The 22,500-nt window shown below is 37.0% G+C and overlaps 2 protein-coding genes across 2 annotated transcripts in view; both read left to right on the top strand.

The window, feature by feature from the left end:
- LOC137651287 (uncharacterized) overlaps nucleotides 1-7,878 on the top strand; it is a 13,392-nt gene extending 5,514 nt beyond the window's left edge. Inside the window, exons 3-4 of the mRNA XM_068384556.1 lie at nucleotides 1,876-2,091; nucleotides 3,208-7,878. Coding sequence (XP_068240657.1) covers nucleotides 1,876-2,091; nucleotides 3,208-7,241 — 4,250 coding nt within the window. The 3' untranslated portion in view covers nucleotides 7,242-7,878. The remainder of the gene's footprint in view (nucleotides 1-1,875; nucleotides 2,092-3,207) is intronic.
- Nucleotides 7,879-17,484: 9,606 nt separating this feature from the next.
- Nucleotides 17,485-22,500, top strand: part of LOC137651288 (paramyosin-like) — a 12,423-nt gene continuing 7,407 nt past the window's right edge. Inside the window, exons 1-2 of the mRNA XM_068384557.1 lie at nucleotides 17,485-17,590; nucleotides 19,363-19,441. Coding sequence (XP_068240658.1) covers nucleotides 19,384-19,441 — 58 coding nt within the window. The 5' untranslated portion in view covers nucleotides 17,485-17,590; nucleotides 19,363-19,383. The remainder of the gene's footprint in view (nucleotides 17,591-19,362; nucleotides 19,442-22,500) is intronic.

The following is a 22,500-nucleotide window of genomic DNA, read 5'->3' as shown; positions in this document are numbered from 1 at the left end:
ATCATTATCACCAGTAACACCTCTACCACCAGTACCATCCCTACCACCAGTGCCATCATTATCACCAGTAACACCACTACCACTCGTACCATCCCTACCACCAGTGCCATCATTATCACCAGTAACACCACTACCACTCGTACCATCCCTACCACCAGTGCCATCATTATCACCAGTAACACCACTACCACTAGTACCATCCCTACCACCAGTAACACCACTACCACCACTACCATCCCTACCACCCGTACCATCATTATCACCAGTAACACCACTACCCTTTACCATCCCTACCACCAGTACCATCATTATCACCAGTACCATCCCTACCACCAGTACCATCATTATCACCAGTAACACCACTACCACAACTACCATCCCTACCACCAGTACCACCATTATCACCAGTAACACCACTACCACCAGTACCATCCCTACCACCAGTACCATCATTATCACCAGTAACACCACTACTACCACCAGTACCATCATTATCACCAGTAACACCACTACCACCAATACCATCCCTACCAGCAGTACCATCACTATCACCAGTAACACCACTACCACCAGTACCATCCCTACCACCAGTACCACCATTATCACCAGTAACACCACTACCACCAGTACCATCCCTACCACCAGTACCATCACTATCACCAGTAACACCACTGCCCTTTACCATTCCTACCACCAGTACCATCATTATCACCAGTAACACCACTACCACCAGTACCATCCCTACCACCAGTGCCAGCATTAACCCAGTAACACCACTACCACCACTACCATCCCTACCACCCGTACCATCATTATCACCTGTAACACCACTACCCTTTACCATCCCTACCATCAGTACCATCATTATCACCAGTACCATCCCTACCACCAGTACCATCATTATCACCAGTAACACCACTACCACCAATACCATCCCTACCACCAGTACCACCATTATCACCAGTAACACCACTACCACCAGTACCATCCCTACCACCAGTACCATCATTATCACCAGTAACACCACTACTACCACCAGTACCATCATTATCACCAGTAACACCACTACCACCAATACCATCTCTACCACCAGTACCATCACTATCACCAGTAACACCACTACCACCAGTAGCATCCCTACCACCAGTACCACCATTATCACCAGTAACACCACTACCACCAGTACCATCCCTACCACCAGTACCACCATTATCACCACTGCCCTTTACCATTCCTACCACCAGTACCATCACTATCACCAGTAACACCACTGCCCTTTACCATTCCTACCACCAGTACCATCATTATCACCGGTAACACCACTACCACCAGCACCACCAATATCACCAGTAACACCACTACCACCAATACCATCCCTACCACCAGTACCACCATTATCACCAGTAACACCACTACCACCAGTACCATCCCTACCACCAGTACCATCATTATCACCAGTAACACCACTACCACCAGTACCATCACTACCACCAGTACCATCATTATCACCACTGCCCTTTACCATTCCTACCACCAGTACCACCAATATCACCAGTAACACCACTACCACCAATACCATCCCTACCACCAGTACCACCATTATCACCAGTAACACCACTACCACCAGTACCATCCCTACCACCAGTACCATCATTATCACCAGTAACACCACTACTACCACCAGTACCATCATTATCACCAGTAACACCACTACCACCAGTACCATCCCTACCAGCAGTACCACCACTATCACTAGTAACACCACTACCACCAGCACCACCAATATCACCAGTAACACCACTATCCCCAGTACCACCAATCATCACCCGTACCACCGCCACATACGTTTATTATCTTTAAAATCTGTTTACTTAGGGGGAACGCTATGGCAAGGTGGCAGGAGTCTTCTCAACGTGGGACTCCCTTCAGTACCAGATCTGGCAGGGCGCCCTAGCCCTGATGACGCCTGGAGCTCAGAGGTCGAGCAGCGCAGCTCGTTTGTGGATGCAGTCACTCCAACTGACCCAGATGAAACTGGAAGGGCAATCGTCAGTTATCTATGCTCAATGAACGAAGTCTTTCCAAGACCAGGTAAATGATAATGTCCTTCTCGTTCGATTTAGAATAAAGCTTTTTCATGTTATTGATATTCTTTTAGATTTCAAATTTTTTTTTATGTTCCTCGTACTAAGAAGGTTCTACACACACTCACATAGACACACACACACACGCACACATACACACATATATATATATATATATATATATATATATATATATATATATATATATATATATGTATATATATATATATATATATATATATATATATATACATGAATATATATATATATATATATATATATATATATATATGTGTGATTAAAATAAAAACCACACACACACACACAAACACACATATATATATATATATATATATATATATATATATATATATATATATAGTATACACACACACACACACACACACATATATATATATATGCGTGTGTGGGTATTTACATAAACGGTATAAGTAGATTTCAAAGCAATATAATGCATATACAGAGAACAGCATATTGCACAGGTTCATATTGTGCAACGATTTTATATTTTCGAAATAGATGACGTAATTAGAGTAGATATACTAAGTTAATCAACAAAATTCTTGAAACGAAACATGGCTCAAAAGGTATATGCAAATAAAAAAGGTAAAGATTGATTGAACCAGGTCAAAGTATAGTCGGTTTTTTATGAGTAATCTGGACACTAGAAAAACAAGTTCTGAGCCAAATCTGTCTCTAAGAAGGGCCAACCAATGCTTTTAGAATCAATATATCTAAACTCATTTATTCCAAGTGAAGTGCTTTTAGGAGAAATCTTCGTAAAGGATGACAGCTTGGAAGGAAGGCAATTAGAAAAAAAAAAAAAAAAAGATTTACAGGTCCCTGTCTCTTGTGGTACAAGCTCATTGTAAGCAGCTGTTTAGCCTACACATTGTAAGAAGCCACGGCTTATAAAAATTACTTGTTCAGCTAGTTAGTTACGAATACACCATTTCTCTTGCTTTTTGAATCTGTAAACTTCCGTTTTCTACTTTAGGAAAAAACTTAGTGGCCGATTTATTTTTTTTAGTATATAAGCTAGCTACGCACAATAGTACCTAGCTATTATAACACTAACTTTTACCTTTCCTTTCTGAAATAGGCTCCTGTCGGTCTTTCTATCACTGTGAGGAGGTGGAGCAGCTGCTTGGAGTTTACACTGTCCGGTTAGCCTATTGTCCAGCTGGTACAATCTTCAACAAAACTGCAAGCTCTTGTCACTTTCCAACTACAGAATCAAATTGGAAAGAGTGCCTGATGCAGGGGCACTGGTCACCATCTCAAAATACTACAGCAAAGCACTTGCAAGCAAGCAGATGGACTGTGAATCATTTTGAACCCTTTAATACATTAAAACGTGTCAAACGTCTTGACCCAACGATAATTCTCACCGGAATACTAGCTGCCTCTTCAGTTGTATCTACAGCAGCTCAGCTTCTGCAAGGTAGTGGATCTGGTTCAGAAAATAGAGGTGTCGGTGTACATCTACGGGATATAGAAAGCAAACTGACTGGAGTAGAGGCAAAGCTTAAAAGTATTGGTCTGTCAGTACTGGAAAGTAATATTGAGAACAAAATATATTCTCAAATGACAAAAAATATTATTGAAGGTGCCATACAAAAAAACCAGATTAATTTTGATTTGACTCATAAGCTAATTGACAAGGGTCTTTTAGAACAGCGTATAAGTACTGCCGAGTTACAGGGGATGATAATACAAGCGCATGCTGAAAGTGAGTCAAATTTTGCAAGAATCCAGGTCAGTTTCGGTGAAATAAAAGAATTTATTGAACAGGAGATAAGAAATGCTAAAGTAGTGCTTCAAAAGGGATTTGAGAGAGTCCCTGAATTGATTGATCTGTCTAAACAAGAAACACTTGTATCACAGCTTGTGAGAGCAACTAGAGGATTTAATGAACATTTAGATCAATTGGAAAGTTTGCCAGAAAGAAATCGTAAGGATGAAATTGAAAGGTCCGGTGGATATTTGGAATACTTGGAGTCTACTGAACTGCCAGACATTCTAAATGAAGTGATCCTACAAAGATATGCTATACCAAGACACTCTTCGGATTTGTCTGCAGTGCTTACATTAGATTTACTTGTGGATGGATTGCAGGTGTGTACAAACGTCTTATCTTCGGTTGTTTCGTCTAACGCTTACCTAGCATCAAAGGCATTGGAGAAGTTACAATTAGAAGATTTTAACACATACATGCAACGTGTGCATTCTGCAGTGGAGAGGGTGAAGATTGTACTTGGCTATGGTGACAGAGCAGGTCTTATTGCAAAAATTAAGGAAGTGTTATCAGAAGCAAAGCAATTATCTTTTGTTTCAGAGATCAGACATTTCTCTGAACTTTTATCTGAGAAATCTACAGATGTCAGAAAGATTGAAGAAGATATTGAATACCTTGTTACCAGCAACAATAAACTTTCTACTCCTGGAACTATTACTGGAAAACCTGACTTTAGTGGATCCTCTCCTTCAGTCCCTATAGGCCCTTGGGAAGCGGGCAAAAAAGTGATGTATGCTATCCAATTAGTGTCTGAGAGGGGATTATCTTCTGTAGGGGAGTGGTCCACTCCTTACACCATAACTGATAAAGCCTGCCCGACTATTAAATTACCAAGAGCGCAACGTGATGAATTTCGTTTCCTTTACAGAAAATTTGACCAAGGAAATCCCGAGCTCGTTGCAATTCTGGAGGTTAGTACCCAAACTTCAGTTAGAGATATTCATCGAGACTTTTTGAATGCTGCTGGAAACCCAAATGAAGATGTGGCCATTGCAGAGGTTAGGAAACTGATTGAAGATCGTGGCTTAGATATTGATACTTCTCTTGAATATCGAATGACTCCACTTCACTACGCAGCAAAACAAGGAAATGTAAAAGTAATGGACGAGTTGATAAAGAAACGTGCCAACATCCGTGCTCGAGCATATGAGAATCTACAGCCTCTACATTTCGCTGCATTATTTGGAGAAAAAGAAGGCATAGAATACCTAATAGATAACGGAGCTTATACCAATGCAAAGACTAGTACTTTAGGCTTATCACCTCTACACATAGCAGTTGCTAACGATCATGTAGATGCTACTGAATCCTTGTTGAAAAAAGGTGCTTTTATCAACATCAGAGATAATAATGGCTTAACCCCACTTCACATGGCAGTAGTTGGTAATGGGCATGCCATAGATGTCTTAATTGATAACGATGACCTTGATGTGAATGCCGTTACAGATAATCAATTTACACCACTTCACTATGCTTCAATGAGCCAAGGAAAAAATGTGGCAGAAAAACTTTTGAAATCTGACAAAATCCAGGTGGATGCCAAAACTGAAGCCCATCTAATGCCCATTCACTTAGCAGCTACAAGTGGAAATGTAGATACTATTGTGCTCCTTAAACAAAAAGGCGCATCTCTCTCTGCTGTTGATAACTATGGTTCAAATGCTCTTCACTATGCAACCTTCTATGGACACAACAAAGCCATCTTAGCCATGGTAGAGATGGAACCATCTTTAAAAGAGGCAAAGAATAGTGTTGGTGATACTGTACAGGCCATTGCTGAGCAAAATAGGAGGCCAGACATCATGGAAATTTTCACAGGTGACAAAAATAAATTAATTAAAATCTATAATGATACATTTCGTGAAGAGGCCAGTGCACAGGATTGTAAGACGAATGATATTGGAGAAGAATTGCTAGTAAGTAAAGAGAAAATATGTGAAGGTATTAGTAGTATTGATTCCTATGTAAACCTGGTTTCTGAATTGATTCCTCTTGAAATCTATCACAGAAACAACCCAGAATATTCAAAAGTGTTCATCGATTTCGATAGAGATCTTGAAGTTGCCCAGACAAATGCAAAGCTGTGGAGAAATGGTGATAGTATAGTCCGAGGTATATCAAAAACATTCGAATTAGCCAAAAATTTTGAACCAGAATTCCAGAGGAAGTTCAGAATCAACCAGAGGAGGATCAAAGAGATAACTGAAGAAGCAAAAGAGCACGAAGAACCTAGCAGGCTCATCCAAGAAGAGATTAAATTTTTAAAGCACCTAATAGCCGAAAAGCTTCTGATGATTGGTAACACTTCTGTCCCAGAGTTCAAAACTTATCTTCGAATGGAAATTAATAACTTTCGCATAAAGTTAGAGGATAAGGAAAAAGCCCTAGGCATGAATTTCACAATAGTCGAAAAGTTTAAGCAGACCGTAGCTTTCTTAACTTTTGTGAAAAGAGATGCTGATAAAATTAGGGTGCAGTCACAGAATACCAAACAGAAAGTCGAGGAATTCAGAGATAAGATTGGTAAAGACAGGACTGCCTTTGAAAGACATAGAAACAGTACAAAATTATACCTCTCAAATATTGCACATCAAAACCATACAAAACATGAAGAATTGGTTAAAGTGATGAGAGAAAGGGATGCATACATAAAGAAAATAGAACAAGAGCTGAACCAGGCAAAAGAAATGTTAAAACAGATTTTATTCGAAGAAAATGAACTAAGGGCAATGAGAAGAGAATTGATGAAAAAAATTAAGAGAATTATTTCATTGAAATTGATTGCAAGGGTTCTGGGCCCCTTTATGATTAATATGTCCCTACTTGCAAAGGCAACCGACGATGAGCTAAAACGTATAAACTCCTTACTAGTTTCTATTGAAGAGAACAAGAGAAAAATGAAATATATACTTTTGGAAAATCAGCAAAGGAAGTTAGAGATCACGAGATTAGGAATAAAGATAGCAGAAACCTTCTCTACTTCTGATAAAATAAGACAGGACTTGTTGTCGTTCATCCTTGTGGACTACGACCTCCAGACACTTTCCAATGACATTAACATGATCCTTGAATCGATAGACAGGGCCATAAATGGTATTTCATTAGTAAAGGATATATTTGACAATGTTGCATCAAAACTGCAAGATATGATTGACACTGCAAATGAAGCGAAGACAGACGCGGAGATGGAAAATGTGTACTCTCTACACAACACCGACCTTTCGATTTTATTGTGCAATTGGAATCAAGTATATTTTCAAGTGAGTTCTCTCCATACATGCGCTAATAGTTTTCTATATCTTGTTCTGGGAAAAGACCAGCCCACATTGACGTCATAGGGCTATTGCAGTCCTCTTAAGGTCACAGGGATATGTAATTCAAAACATGATATGTTATGAAGGATACACTTATATGAAATTTTTGCAACTTATCTTGGAATTCATCCACAAAAGCACATATTGGTTTAAAAGACTACAAATCCAAGGGCATTACAAATGCATAAAAAATTAAATAAGGTTAATGAGCAGAAAAAGCAAAATCAGTTATCATTATTATTACTATTATTACTTGCTAAGCTACAACCCTAGTTGGAAAAGCTGGATGCAATAAGCCCAAGGGCTCCAACAGGGAAAATCTTGTCTTTTACACTTGTGAAATCTCGTTTTCTATTTCATCTAGTTATTTTCTCGCTTATCATCTCTATTTTGTTTCTATTTCTATGTCCTTTTCCTTGACAGTATTGCTACATTTATCAACGAGAGATCTTATTCAGGCTTTTACTCAAATTGAGGTTTCTTCATTTACATTTTCTCTCTTTATGTTTTCCCTTTCAGTATGTTTATTTTGATTATGTACATTATTATTCTTCCAAACTTATTATAAGCCTAACATTTATTTCACTACGGTGACAATTTTTTCACCATAAAAAAATTCTTTGTAATAAATATTTTTCCTTTACAAATAAAAAGCTGAACTCCTGGAGATCTATGTTTGATTTGATCGGTGTTTTCTCTCCTTGGAAACGTTATGGTATTTCTTCCGGTGGGGCAAAACAGAGGGACATCATAGGATGTTGAAATTAACAACAGTATTATAAAATGACAATCAAACCACAGAAAACTCGAGCAAATCTCTTGGGAGTTTCGTTATACGACGTAAAAACGCATTCTATCAAACAACGAGTCCAACCTTAAGACGCCATTTTGAAGGGTGAGGCCTGCTATTTTAAAGGGCAAGACTTATTATTTTGTGGAGAAAGACTTAAGCATCGTTTGTCTAGTTCTGCAGAGAACACAGAAGAGTCAGGTCATGTTACACATGCCCAAATTGGCTACTGGCTTAATTAATCATGGGAAAAACATCTTCTGAACATTAGGTGCAAGAAGGGAAAAAAGATGGTACAATGATGTGAAAGTTAAAAGAGTTGGGCAGTAAGATGGAAGAAAGAAATTAGGAACGGATAGGTGTGAGACAAAAAATTAAGCGCAGCTAGAAGCCAAACAGATATAACCATACAGTTACAGTGCAGTGAGCATACCTAGTGGACCATGGGGATGTAGTCCTACAGTTACACTGCAGTGAGCTCAGCTATGGGCCAGAGGGAGGTAATCCTAAACTTGCAGTGCAGTGAGCACAGCTAGAGGCCAAAGGGATGTAATCCTACTGTTGCATTGCAGTGACCACAGATAGGGGTCAAAGGGATGTAATCCTATCATTGCAGTACATTGAGCACACCTAGGGGTCAAAGGGATGTAATCCTATCATTGCAGTGCAGTGAGCACACATAGAGGTCAAAGGGATGTAATCCTACTGTTGCAGTACAGTGAGCACAGCTAGGAGTCAAAGGGAAGTAATCCTACCGTTGCAGTGCAGTGAGTACACCTAGGGACTGAGATATAATCCTACTGTTGTAGTGCAATGAGAACAGCTAGGGGGTCAAAGGGATGTAATCCTACCGTTGTAGGACAGTGAGTCCAGCTAGGGATCAAAGGGATGCAATCCTACCCTTGTAGTTTTGTGAGCACAGCTACGGGCCAAAGGGATATACTCATACCATTGCAGTGAAGTTAGCACAGCTAGGGGCCACAGGAACGTAATAATGTAATTATTATTATTATTACTAGCCAAGCTACAACCCTAGTTGGAAAAGCAAGATGCTATAAACCCAAGGGCTCCAATATGGAAAATAGCCCAGTGAGGAAAGGAAATAAGGAAACAAATAAATGATGAGAGTAAATTAACAATAAATCATTCTAAAAACAGTAACAACGTCAAAACAGATATGTCCTATATAAACTATTAACAACGTCAAAACAGATATTTCCTACTGTATACAGTATAAATTAACAACGTCAAAAACAGATATGTCATATATAAACTATAAAAAGACTCATGTCAGCCAGGTCAACATAGAAACATTTGCTCCAACTATGAACTTTTGAAGTTCTACTGATTCAACTACCCGATTAGGAAGATCATTCCAAACTTGGTAACAGCTGGAATAAAACTTCTAGAATACTGTGTAGTATTGAGCCTCATGATGGAGAAGGCCTGGCTATTAAAATTAACTGCCTCCCTAGTATTACGAACAGGATAGAATTGTCCAGGGAGATCTGAATGTAAAGGATGGTCAGAGTTATGAAAAATCTTATGCAACGTGCATAATGAACTAATTGAACGACGGTGCCAAAGATTAATATCTAGATCAGGAATAAGAAATTTAATAGACCGTAAGTTTCTGTCCAACAAATTAAGATAAGAATCAGCAGCTGAACACCAGACAGGAGAACAATACTCAAAACAAGGTAGAATGAAAGAATTAAAACAGTCTTCACAATAGATTGATCAACGAAAATCTTGTAAGACTTTCTCAATAAGCTAATTTTTTGTGCAATTGAAGAAGACACAGACCTAATGTGTTTCTCAAAAGTAAATTTGCTGTCGAGAATCACACTTAAGATTTCAAGAGTCATACAAATTTAAAGAAACATTATCAATACTGAGATCCGGATGTTGAGGAGCCACCGTCCTTGACCTACTTACAATCATACTTTGAGTTTTGTTAGGATTCAACTTTATACCCCATAATTTGCACCATGCACTAATTTTAGCTAAGTCTCTATTAAGGGATTCACCAACCCCAGATCTACATCCAGAGAATGGAATTGATGCAAAGAGAGTTGCATCATCTGCTTATGCAACAAGCTTGTTTTCTAGGACAAACCCCATGTCATGTGTATATAGTATGAAAAGTAATGGGCCAAGAACACTACTCTGTGGAACACCGGATATCACATTCCTATACTCACTATGGTGCCCATCAACAACAGAGTAATTAGGACAGCAAGGGGACATAGTGATGTAATCCTACAGTTACAGTGCAGTAGGTGTAGCTAGTAAACTAAAAGAATGTAATCCTATAGATACAGTGCAGTGAGGGCAGCTAGTGGGCCAAAGGAATATAATCCTACAGTTACAGTGCAGTAACCACAGCTATGGGCCAAAGGGCAGTATTCCTACCATTTCAGTTCAGTGAGCACAGCTAGGGGCTAAAGGGATGTAATCCTACCATTGTAATTTAGTGGGCACAGCTAGGGGCCAAAGGGATGTAATCCTGCTGTTGCAGAACAGTGAGCACAGATAGGGGTCAAAGGGATGTAATTCTATCGTTGTAGTGCAATCAGCAAAGCTAGGGGTTAAAGGAATGTAATCCTACTGTTAGAGTACATTGAGCCCAGCTAGGGGTCGAATGGATGTAATTCTACAGTTGCAGTGCAGTGAGCAAAGCTAGGGGTTAAAGGGATTTAATCCTACCATTGTAGTGCAGCAAGCACAACTAGAGGTTAAAGGGATTTAATCCTACCGTTGCAGGGCAGCGGGCACAGCTAGGGGTCAAAGGAAGGTAATCCTACCATTGCAGTGCAGTGAGAACACCTAGGGGTCAAATGGATGTAATCCTACTGTTGCAGTACAGTAAGCACAGCTACGAGTCAAAGAAATGTAACCCTACTGTTGCAGTGCAGTGAGCACACCTAGGGGCCAATGAGATGTAATCCTACCGGCACAGTGCAGTGAGCACAGCTATGGGGTCAAAGGGACATAATCCTACCGTTGTAGTGCAGCGAGCAAAGCTAGAGGTCAAAGGGCTGTAATCCTACCCTTGTAGTTGTGAGCAAAGCTAAGGGCAAAAGGGATATAACCTTACCATTGCATTAAAGTTAGCACAGCTAGGGGCTACAGGAATATAATCCTGCAGTTATAGTGCAGTGAGTGCAGCTAGGGGGACAAAGGGATGTAACCCTACCATTGCAGTGCAGTGAGCACAGCTACCGTGCCACAGGAATGTAATCCTACCGTTACAGTGCAGTGAGCACAGCTAGGGGTCAAAGGGATGTAATCCTACTGTTGTCATATTTGGAGCACAGATAGGAGCTAAAGGAATGTCATCCTACCGTTACATTGCAGTGAGCAAAGCTACCGGGCCAAAGGAATATAATCCTACCGTTACAGTGCAGTCAGCACAATTACTGGGCCAAAGGAATGTAATCCTACCGTTACAGTGCAGACAGCACAATTACTGGGCCAAAGGAATGTAATCCTACCGTTACAGTGCAGTGAGTAAAGCTAGGGGTCAAAAGGATGTAATCCTACTGTTGTAATACATGGAGCACTGATAGGGCCAAAGGGATATAATCCTACCGTTGCAGTGAAGTTAGCACAGCTAGGGGCCACATGAATGTCATGCTACAGTTACAGTGCAGTAAGTGCAGCTAGGGTACCAAAGGGATGTAATTCTACCGTTGTAGTTCAGTGTGCACAGCTACCGGGCCAAAGGAATGGAATCCTACAGTTACAGTGCAGTGAGCAGTTAGGGGCCATAGGGATGTAATCCTACAGTTACAGAGCATTGAGCACAGCTAGGGGCCATGGTGATGTAATCCTACAGTTACAGTGCAGTGAGTGTATCTTGTGGGCCAAAGGAATGTAGTTCTACAGTTACAGTGCAGTGAGTGCAGCTAGGGGGCCAAGGGGATGTAATTCTACAACTATTGCGCAGTGAGCGCAGCTAGGGGCACAAAGGAGTGTAATCCTGCAGTTACAGAGCAGCGAGTACACCTAAGGGGCCAAAGGGGTGTAATCCTACAGTTACAGCGTAGTGAGCGCACCTAAGGGGCCAAAGGGATGTAATCCTACAGTTACAGTGCAGTGAGCACAGCTAGGGGCCATGGGGATGCAATCCTACAATTACAGTACTCCGTGTGAGGTACACCCATGCTACTAAACAAGCTACATTCCCAATCAGGATGATATGTTTTAGTCCGCATAGGTTAGGATATGCAAGTTCAATAGTCAGTTCCTCCCTCCCCTCCTCCCAACCCCCCTTCACCGTTACTATGAAGCCGTCATCGCATACATTCTGCAGCAGTACTCGCCGTCGCCAGCCGCCCGCATAGCAAAGCTTTTTCAGCTCTCTCAACAACCGTTGGGGGACGAAGGAGCTTCGCTCACCCTCGGGAAAATGACCAGTATCACCCGCCTTCAACCTGCCGCAGACGGCAAGGAACATAATGCACTGAAGAGTAAATGCATCACATTGTAAGTAGCGATGTGTTTGGGCTTAGACTGATCGTCTTTTGATATGAAAGGTTGTCATGATTCGAGATTCTGGGCCCATCCTTGGTAGGATGTGGGTAATTTGACCATGTTATTTTTTCACATTAATGGCAAAATAATCATCAACACTTTTTTAACCCTTTTACCCGCAAAGGACGTACTGGTACGTTTCACAAAAGCCATCCCTTTATCCCCATGGACGTACCGGTACTTCCTTGCCAAAAAAGCTATAAGAAATTTTTTTCATATTTTTGATAATTTTTTGAGAAAATTCAGGCATTTTCCAAGAGAATGAGACCAACCTGACCTCTCTATGACAAAAATTAAGGCTATTAGAGCAAATTAAGGCTATTAGAGCAATTTAAAGAAAATATACTGCAAAATGTGCTGGGAAAAAAATAACCCCCTGGGGGTTAAGGGTTGGAAATTTCCAAATAGCCTGGGGGCAAAAGGGTTAAGAAAAAGAATGATCCAGTTTTACTCCTAATACGAAGGATAGATCAAGTCAACAGAAAAGTTAGACGAAGTCTTCGTTCTTGACAAACAAAATGATAGATCAAGTCTTACTCTTACAAACCCAAATGATATATCCTGTATCTCACTTCACGTTACAAAACTGAATGTCTGGAGTTTGAGAAAAGTAATGCAAACTGAATATGTCTGGAGTTTGAGGAGAGTTATGCAAACTGAATATGCCTGAGTTTGAGGAAAGTAATGCAAACTGAATATGCCTGAGTTTGAGGAAAGTAATGCAAACTGAATATGTCTGGAGTTTGAGGAAAGCTATGCAAACAGAATATGTCTGGAGTTTGAGGAAAGCTATGCAAACTGAATATGCCTGAGTTTGAGGAAAGTAATGCAAACTGAATATGTCTGGAGTTTGAGGAAAGCTATGCAAACAGAATATGTCTGGAGTTTGAGGAAAGCTATGCAAACTGAATATGTCTGAGTTTGAGGAAAGTAATGCAAACTGAATATGTCTGGAGTTTGAGGAAAGTAAAGCAAATTGAATATGTCTGAGTTTGAGGAAAGTAATGCAAACTGAATATGCCTGAGTTTGAGGAAAGTAATGCAAACTGAATATGCCTGAGTTTGAGGAAAGTAATGCAAACTGAATATGTCTGGAGTTTGAGGAAAGCTATGCAAACAGAATATGTCTGGAGTTTGAGGAAAGCTATGCAAACTGAATATGTCTGAGTTTGAGGAAAGTAATGCAAACTGAATATGTCTGGAGTTTGAGGAAAGTAATGCAAATTGAATATGTCTGAGTTTGAGGAAAGTAATGCAAACTGAATATGCCTGAGTTTGAGGAAAGTAATGCAAACTGAATATGCCTGAGTTTGAGGAAAGTAATGCAAACTGAATATGTCTGGAGTTTGAGGAAAGCTATGCAAACAGAATATGTCTGGAGTTTGAGGAAAGTTATGCAAACTGAATATGTCTGAGTTTGAGGAAAGTAATGCAAACTGAATATGCCTGAGTTTGAGGAAAGTAATGCAAACTGAATATGCCTGAGTTTGAGGAAAGTAATGTAAACTGAATATGTCTGAGTTTGAGGAGAGTTATGCAAACTGAATATGCCTGAGTTTGAGGAAACCTATGCAAACTGAATATGTCCGAGATTAAGGAGAGTTTTGCAAACTGAATATGCCTGAGTTTGAGGAAAGTAATGCAAACTTAATATGTCTGAGTTTGAGGAAAGTAATGCAAACTGAATATGTCTGAGTTTGAGGAAAGTAATGCAAACTGAATATGTCTGAGTTTGAGGAAAGTAATGCAAACTGAATATGCCTGAGTTTGAGGAAAGTAATGCAAACTGAATATGTCTGAGTTTGAGGAGAGTTATGCAAACTGAATATGTCTGGAGTTTGAGGAAAGCTATGCAAACTGAATATGCCTGAGTTTGAGGAAAGTAATGCAAACTGAGTATGCCTGAGTTTGAGGAGAGTTATGCAAACTGAATATGTCTGAGTTTGAGGAGAGTTATGCAAACTGAATATGTCTGGAGTTTGAGGAAAGCTATGCAAACTGAATATGTCTGAAGTTTGACGAAAGTTATGCAAACTGAATATGTCAGAAGTTCGAGGAGAGTTATGCAAACTGAATATGTCTGAAGTTCGAGGAAAGTTATGCCAACTGAATATGTCTGAGTTTGAGGAAAGTAATGCAAACTGAATATGTCTGAGTTTGAGGAGAGTTATGCAAACTGAATATGTCTGGAGTTTGAGGAAAGCTATGCAAAATGAATATGTCTGAAGTTCGAAGAGAGTTATGCAAACTGAATATGTCTGAGTTTGAGGAGAGTTATGCAAACTGAATATGTCTGGAGTTTGAGGAAAGTAATGCAAACTGAATATGTCTGAGTTTGAGGAAAGTAATGCAAACTGAATATGTCTGAGTTTGAGGAGAGTTATGCAAACTGAATATGTCTGGAGTTTGAGGAAAGCTATGCAAACTGAATATGTCTGAAGTTTGACGAAAGTTATGCAAACTGAATATGTCTGAAGTTCGAGGAGAGTTATGCAAACTGAATATGTCTGAAGTTCGAGGAAAGTTATGCCAACTGAATATGTCTGGAGTTCGAGGAAAGTCATGAAAACTGAATATGTCTGGAGTTCGAGGAAAGTTATGAAAACTGAATATGTCTGGAATTCGAGGAAAGTTATGAAAACTGAATATGTCTGAGTTTGAGGAGAGTTATGCAAACTGAATATGTCCGAGTTTGAGGAAAGTTATGAAAACTGAATATGTCTGAAGTTTGACAAAAGTTATGAAAACTGAATATGTCTGGAGTTTGAGGAAAGTTATGCAAACTGAATATGTCTGAAGTTTGACGAAAGTTATGAAAACGGAATATGTCTGGAGTTTGAGGAAAGTTATGCAAACTGAATATGTCTGAAGTTTGACGAAAGTTATGAAAACTGAATATGTCTGGAGTCTGAGGAAAATTTAGAGTCTGAGAGAAGTTATGCAATCTGAATACGTCCAAAATTCGTTTTTCGAACAGGACATCACCACCAAGACTATCTAATTCTACCCTCAATTTTTACCATACTCCTTTTGTTCTTTATAGTGTATGAATACTGAGAACAGCATGCCTCAAAACACAACAGAAAATATGAATAAATAATTTGAGAGATTCAAATATATTCCTTATGTAATGTACGTACCATCTGATAAAAAAAGGAGTTTGAAAACATTTGAGGAGGTATGCATAGAGTGACATCCATGTAAAATAACCAAGTACGTTTGTATTAACACAATTCATAAGTATACCACTATTATATATATATATATATATATATATATATATATATATATATATATATATATATATATATATATATATATATATGTATATATATATAATATATATATATATATATAATATACATATATATATAATATATATATATATATATATATAATATACATATATATATATATATACATATATATATATATATATATATATATATATATATATATATATATACAGAGAGAGAGAGAGAGAGAGAGAGAGAGAGAGAGAGAGAGAGAGAGAGAGAGAGAGAGAGAGAGAGAGAGAGAGAGAGAGGCTTGATCGTCCTGACATATGACTTTTTCTTCAAAAAATTATGTATTTCAATAGTAAAATATATACGTTTATAGTATAAAATGCAATTATATTAGACATAGTTCTCTAAATGGTAGAACCAAACAATTTTTTTTTCTTTTTTTATAGTAACCATTACTCTAAAAGTTGTGGCCTTGCTCCTTTCCTCACTAGGCTATTTTCCCTGTGAGAGGCCCTAGGCTTAAAGCAATAGTTAATTCTAATAGCCAGGCCTTCTCCACCATGAGGCTTAATACTACACAGTATTCTAGAAGTTTTATTCCAGCTGTGACCAAGTTGTGGAATGATCTTCCTAATCAGGTAGTTGCGTCAGAACTTCAAAAGTTCAAAGTTGCAGAAAATGTCTATTTTTACCAGGCTGACGTGAGTCTTTTTATAGTTTATATATGACATATCTGTTTTGACGTTGTAAATAGTTTATATATGACATATCTGTTTTGACGTTGTTACTGTTTTTAGTATGACTTATTGTTAAATTGTTCGCATCATTTATTTATTTCCTTATTTCCTTTCCTCACTGGGCTATTTTTCCCGGTAGGAGCCCCTGGGCTTATAGAATTTTGCTATTCTAACTAGGGTTGTAGCTTGGTTAATAATAATAATAATAATAATAATAATAATAATAATAATAATAAGTGGTCAGAGATTCAAAATGGGGGGACACCAATTCAACCCAGTTATAGTGGCTAAAGTGGCTTCAATAGAATTGCAAAAACCCGTCATAAGATCCCCAGTTGGGAATCCCAGACCACGGCTACATATTGCTTAGAAAATTTCACACCATTTAAAAGAACTTGCAGAACGATGTCATCATTTTAAGGGCACAAAAAGTCAAAGCACATTAGCATTGCTATCTCTAAATGCGCACCATCTGACAAACGCAAGGTTATTGTAATTAAACAACGCAGCTCTTGGCAACAGGGGTTTAAACTCGAGCATATGCTATGTGGCAGTTATCTTAAAAGCTGGTGTTTTTTTTACCTGAGGTTACCTTAAAACATTTTCCACTTTCCTTAAATTTCAAGCTAATACAACCGATATTACCTTTGAATTACCTAAATACCATGATAATTACCTTAAACTAAGGTAATTCATTTAAACGTTTATACCCTGTATGGCAACTGCGACAGCCTCTCGCAGCCAGAGGCAGTGATCGGTGCCCTCAGGGTTGCCAGGTTTCCCAAGTGAGAAAAGGCCAACTTTGATAAAACTGCAGCTTTAAGGCCAAAAGGTATAGCCTTTAAGGTCAACCTTTTATGATATTGCTGGAGGCTAACCGATTTCAAAGAAAAAAGGTCAAATTTGATGTCTTCTGTAAAGCTGAAAAAGGCCAACCTGGAACCCCCTGGGTACCCTATGGCTATGTAAGGAGTTAAGAGTTGAAACGATACTAGTCACACTGGTGCCACAAAGTAGTGCAATACGTCGTTTCTGTTACCGAAAATCGTAGTTTTTCTTGTAAGTACAGTAGCCTGTATGCATGTATAGTAGGCTACGTACAGAGTGTGTATATATATATAGATATATATATATATATATAGATATATATATATATATATATATATATATATATATATATATATATATATATATATATATATATATATTTATGTATATATATATACACACACACACACACACACACATATATATATATATATATATATATATATATATATATATATATATATATATATATATATATATATATATGTGTGTGTGTGTGTGTGTGTGTGTGTGTGTTTTAAATGTATGTGTGTATACAAAGTGTGTGTAATTTTAGTGTGTGAATGCATGCTGCAAATATATATCTTTTATAAAAATCATAAAGTCTGACAACTATCTAACAAACAGACGAACACTCGCACACTCATCCCAGTTTTGATATCCCTTTTCTCGTCCAGCCAGAATTTAAATCTATCAGGGCACCAGCCTTCCGTTGAGATACTAGCGTTAGAGAGGTATGGGGTCTTATGACTGGCCAGACAGTACTACATTGGATCCTTCTCTCTGGTTACGGTTCATTTCCCTTTGCCAACACACACACTAAATATTCTGGCCTATTCTTTACTGTTCTATAGGTAGTAAGTTGGCCAGGGCACCAGCCACCCCTTGAGATACTACCGCTAGAGAGGTATGGGGTCTTATGACTGGCCAGACAGTACTACATTGGATCCTTCTCTCTGGTTACGGTTCATTTCCCTTTGCCTACACACACACTAAATATTCAGGCCTATTCTTTACTATTCTTTAGGTAGTAAGTTGGCCAGGGCACCAGCCACCCGTTGAGATACTACCGCTAGAGAGTTATGGGGTCCTATGACTGGCCAGACAGTACTTCAGTGGAGCCTTCTCTCTGGTTACGGTTCATTTTCCCCTTACCTACACACACACACTGAATATACTGTCCTATTCTTTACATATTCTCCTTTGTCCTCATACACCTGACAACACAGACTACCACTCAAGGGGTTAACTACTGCTTTGTCATTGTTCAGTGGCTACTTTCCGCTTGGTAAGGGTAGAAGAGACTCTTTAGCTATGGTAAACAGCTCTTCTTGGAGAAGGATACTCCAAAATCAAACCATTGTTATCTTGTCTTGGGTAGTACCATAGCCTGTGTACCATGGTCTTCCATTGTCTTGGGTTAGAGTTCTCTTGTTTGAGGGTACACTCGAGCACATTATTCACTATAATTTCTCTTCCCATTCTTTTGTTAAAGTTTTTATAGTTTATATAGGAGATATTTATTTTAATGTTGTTACTCAGCTATTAGGAAACTTTTCCGAGCTAAAAGGGCACCACTGCGAGACAGTGCAAATGCGTCTCATTATAAACAGTTGAGCATAGTGATGTTCCTTTCACAAGCTTACTTATTATTATTATTATTATTATTATTATTATTTTGGTAGGAGACCCTCCTTCAAACAGGTCGAGTTAAATACTATGGCTGCATCGGCAGAATTCAATTTCTTGTCCAATTTCTCGATTCTTTGGAAAAAAAAAAAAAAAATTGTCCGAAGAATCGGGGAAATTGGACAAGAAATTGAATTCTGCCGATGCAGCCATAGTATTTGTTATTATTATCATTATTATTATTATTATTATTATTATTATTATTATTATTATTATTATTATTGTTGTTGTTGTTGTTGTTGTTGTTGTTGTTGTTGTTGTTATTATTATCATTTTTATTATTATTTATTATACGGTATAAATTTTGTTTCCAGAAAGAGATCTAGCAGAACAAGATGACTAAATGGGCGACCATAAAATGTGGTCTGAACATCCTGTTACTCACAACAACAGGTAATAAAGTGGAAGCTTTAATTTTGTGACACCGAAACGATTGATTGATTAATTGATTGATTGATTTAAAGATTCAGGCATACACCAAAACGCCAAAACGGCCAACTTACTTTTATCAATAAACGTTTTTTGGTTGGTCTACTATTTCCTATAAAGAAAATTTGAGGACAAAAGTAGTGTGAAATCTATTAAAATTTATTGGTTGGTCTTCTATTTCCTATGAAGAAAATTTGAGGACAAAAGTAGTGTGAAATCTATTAAAGTTTATTGGTAGGTTTTCTATTTCCTATAAAGATAATTTGAGGACAAAAGTAGTGTGAAATCTATTAAAGTTTATTGGTAAGTTTTCTATTTCCTATAAAGAAAGTTTGAGGACAAAAGTAGTGTGAAATCTATTAAAGTTTATTGGTTGGTCTTCTATTTCCTATAAAGAAAATTTGAGGACAAATGTAGTGTGAAATCTATTAAAGTTTATTGGTTGGTCTTCTATTTCCTATAAAGAAAATTTGTAGACAAAAGTAGTGTGAAATCTATTAAAGTTTATTGGTAGGTTTTCTATTTCCTATAAAGAAAATTTGTAGACAAAAGTAGTGTGAAATCTATTAAAGTTTATTGGTTGGTCTTCTATTTCCTATAAAGAAAATTTGTAGACAAAAGTAGTGTGAAATCTATTAAAGTTTATTGGAAGGTTTTCTATTTCCTATAAAGAAAATTTGTGGACAAAAGTAGTGTGAAATCTATTAAAGTTTATTGGTAGGTTTTCTATTTCCTATAAAGAAAATTTGTAGACAAAAGTAGTGTGAAATCTATTAAAGTTTATTGGTTGGTCTTCTATTTCCTATAAACAAAGTTTGAGGACAAAAGCAGTGTGAAATCTATTAAAGTTTATTGGTAGGTTTTCTATTTCCTATAAAGAAAATTTGAGGACAAAAGTAGTGTGAAATCTATTAAAAGTTTATTGGTTGGTCTTCTATTTCCTATAAAGAAAATTTGAGGACAAAAGTAGTGTGAAATCTATTAAAAGTTTATTGGTTGGTCTTCTATTTCCTATAAAGAAAGTTTGAGGACAAAAGTAGTGTGAAATCTATTAAAGTTTATTGGTAGGTTTTCTATTTCCTATAAAGAAAATTTGTGGACAAAAGTAGTGTGAAATCTATTAAAGTTTATTGGTAGGTTTTCTATTTCCTATAAAGAAAGTTTGAGGACAAAAGTAGTGTGAAATCTATTAAAGTTTATTGGTTGGTCTTCTATTTCCTATAAAGAAAGTTTGAGGACAAAAGTAGTGTGAAATCTATTAAAGTTTATTGGTTGGTCTTCTATTTCCTATAAAGAAAATTTGTCGACAAAAGTAGTGTGAAATCTATTAAAGTTTTTTGGTAGGTTTTCTATTTCCTGTAAAGAAAATTTGTAGACAAAAGTAGTGTGAAATCTATTAGTTTATTGGTAGGTTTTCTATTTCCTATAAAGAAAGTTTGAGGACAAAAGTAGTGTGAAATCTATTAAAGTTTATTGGTAGGTCTTCTATTTCCTATAAAGAAAATTTGAGGACAAAAGTAGTGTGAAATCTATTAAAGTTTATTGGTTGGTCTTCTATTTCCTATGAAGAAAATTTGTAGACAAAAGTAGTGTGAAATCTATTAAAGTTTATTGGTTGGTCTTCTATTTCCTATGAAGAAAATTTGTAAACAAAAGTAGTGTGAAATCTATTAAAGTTTATTGGTTGGTCTTCTATTTCCTATGAAGAAAATTTGAGGACAAAAGTAGTGTGAAATCTATTAAAGTTTATTGGTAGGTCTTCTATTTCCTATAAAGAAAATTTGTAGACAAAAGTAGTGTGAAATCTATTAAAGTTTATTGGTTGGTCTTCTATTTCCTATAAAGAAAGTTTGAGGACAAAAGTAGTGTGAAATCTATTAAAGTTTATTGGTTGGTCTTCTATTTCCTATAAAGAAAATTTGAGGACAAAAGTAGTGTGAAATCTATTAAAGTTTATTGGTAGGTCTTCTATTTCCTGTAAAGAAAATTTGTAGACAAAAGTAGTGTGAAATCTATTAAATTTTATTGGTAGGTTTTCTATTTCCTATAAAGAAAGTTTGAGGACAAAAGTAGTGTGAAATCTATTAAAGTTTATTGGTAGGTCTTCTATTTCCTATAAAGAAAATTTGAGGACAAAAGTAGTGTGAAATCTATTAAAGTTTATTGGTTGGTCTTCTATTTCCTATGAAGAAAATTTGTAGACAAAAGTAGTGTGAAATCTATTAAAGTTTATTGGTAGGTCTTCTATTTCCTATGAAGAAAATTTGTAGACAAAAGTAGTGTGAAATCTATTAAAGTTTATTGGTTGGTCTTCTATTTCCTATGAAGAAAATTTGTAGGCAAAAGTAGTGTGAAATCTATTAAAGTTTATTGGTAGGTCTTCTATTTCCTATAAAGAAAGTTTGAGGACAAAAGTAGTGTGAAATCTATTAAAGTTTATTGGTAGGTTTTCTATTTCCTATAAAGAAAATTTGAGGACAAAAGTAGTGTGAAATCTATTAAAGTTTATTGGTAGGTTTTCTATTTCCTATAAAGAAAATTTGAGGACAAAAGTAGTGTGAAATCTATTAAAGTTTATTGGTTGGTCTTCTATTTCCTATAAAGAAAGTTTGAGGACAAAAGTAGTGTGAAATCTATTAAAGTTTATTGGTAGGTTTTCTATTTCCTATAAAGAAAATTTGTAGACAAAAGTAGTGTGAAATCTATTAAAATTTATTGGTAGGTTTTCTATTTCCTATGAAGAAAGTTTGAGGACAAAAGTAGTGTGAAATCTATTAAAGTTTATTGGTAGGTTTTCTATTTCCTATAAAGAAAATTTGTAGACAAAAGTAGTGTGAAATCTATTAAAGTTTATTGGTAGATTTTCTATTGCCTATAAAGAAAGTTTGAGGACAAAAGTAGTGTGAAATCTATTAAAGTTTATTAGTAGGTTTTCTATTGCCTATGAAAAAAGTTTGAGGACAAAAGTAGTGTGAAATCAATTAAAGTTTATTGGTAGGTTTTCTATTTCCTATAAAGAAAAT

This window comes from Palaemon carinicauda, chromosome 12, assembly GCF_036898095.1.
Source record: "Palaemon carinicauda isolate YSFRI2023 chromosome 12, ASM3689809v2, whole genome shotgun sequence".
NCBI lineage: Eukaryota > Metazoa > Arthropoda > Malacostraca > Decapoda > Palaemonidae > Palaemon > Palaemon carinicauda.
This window is presented reverse-complemented; position numbering and strand designations above follow the sequence as displayed.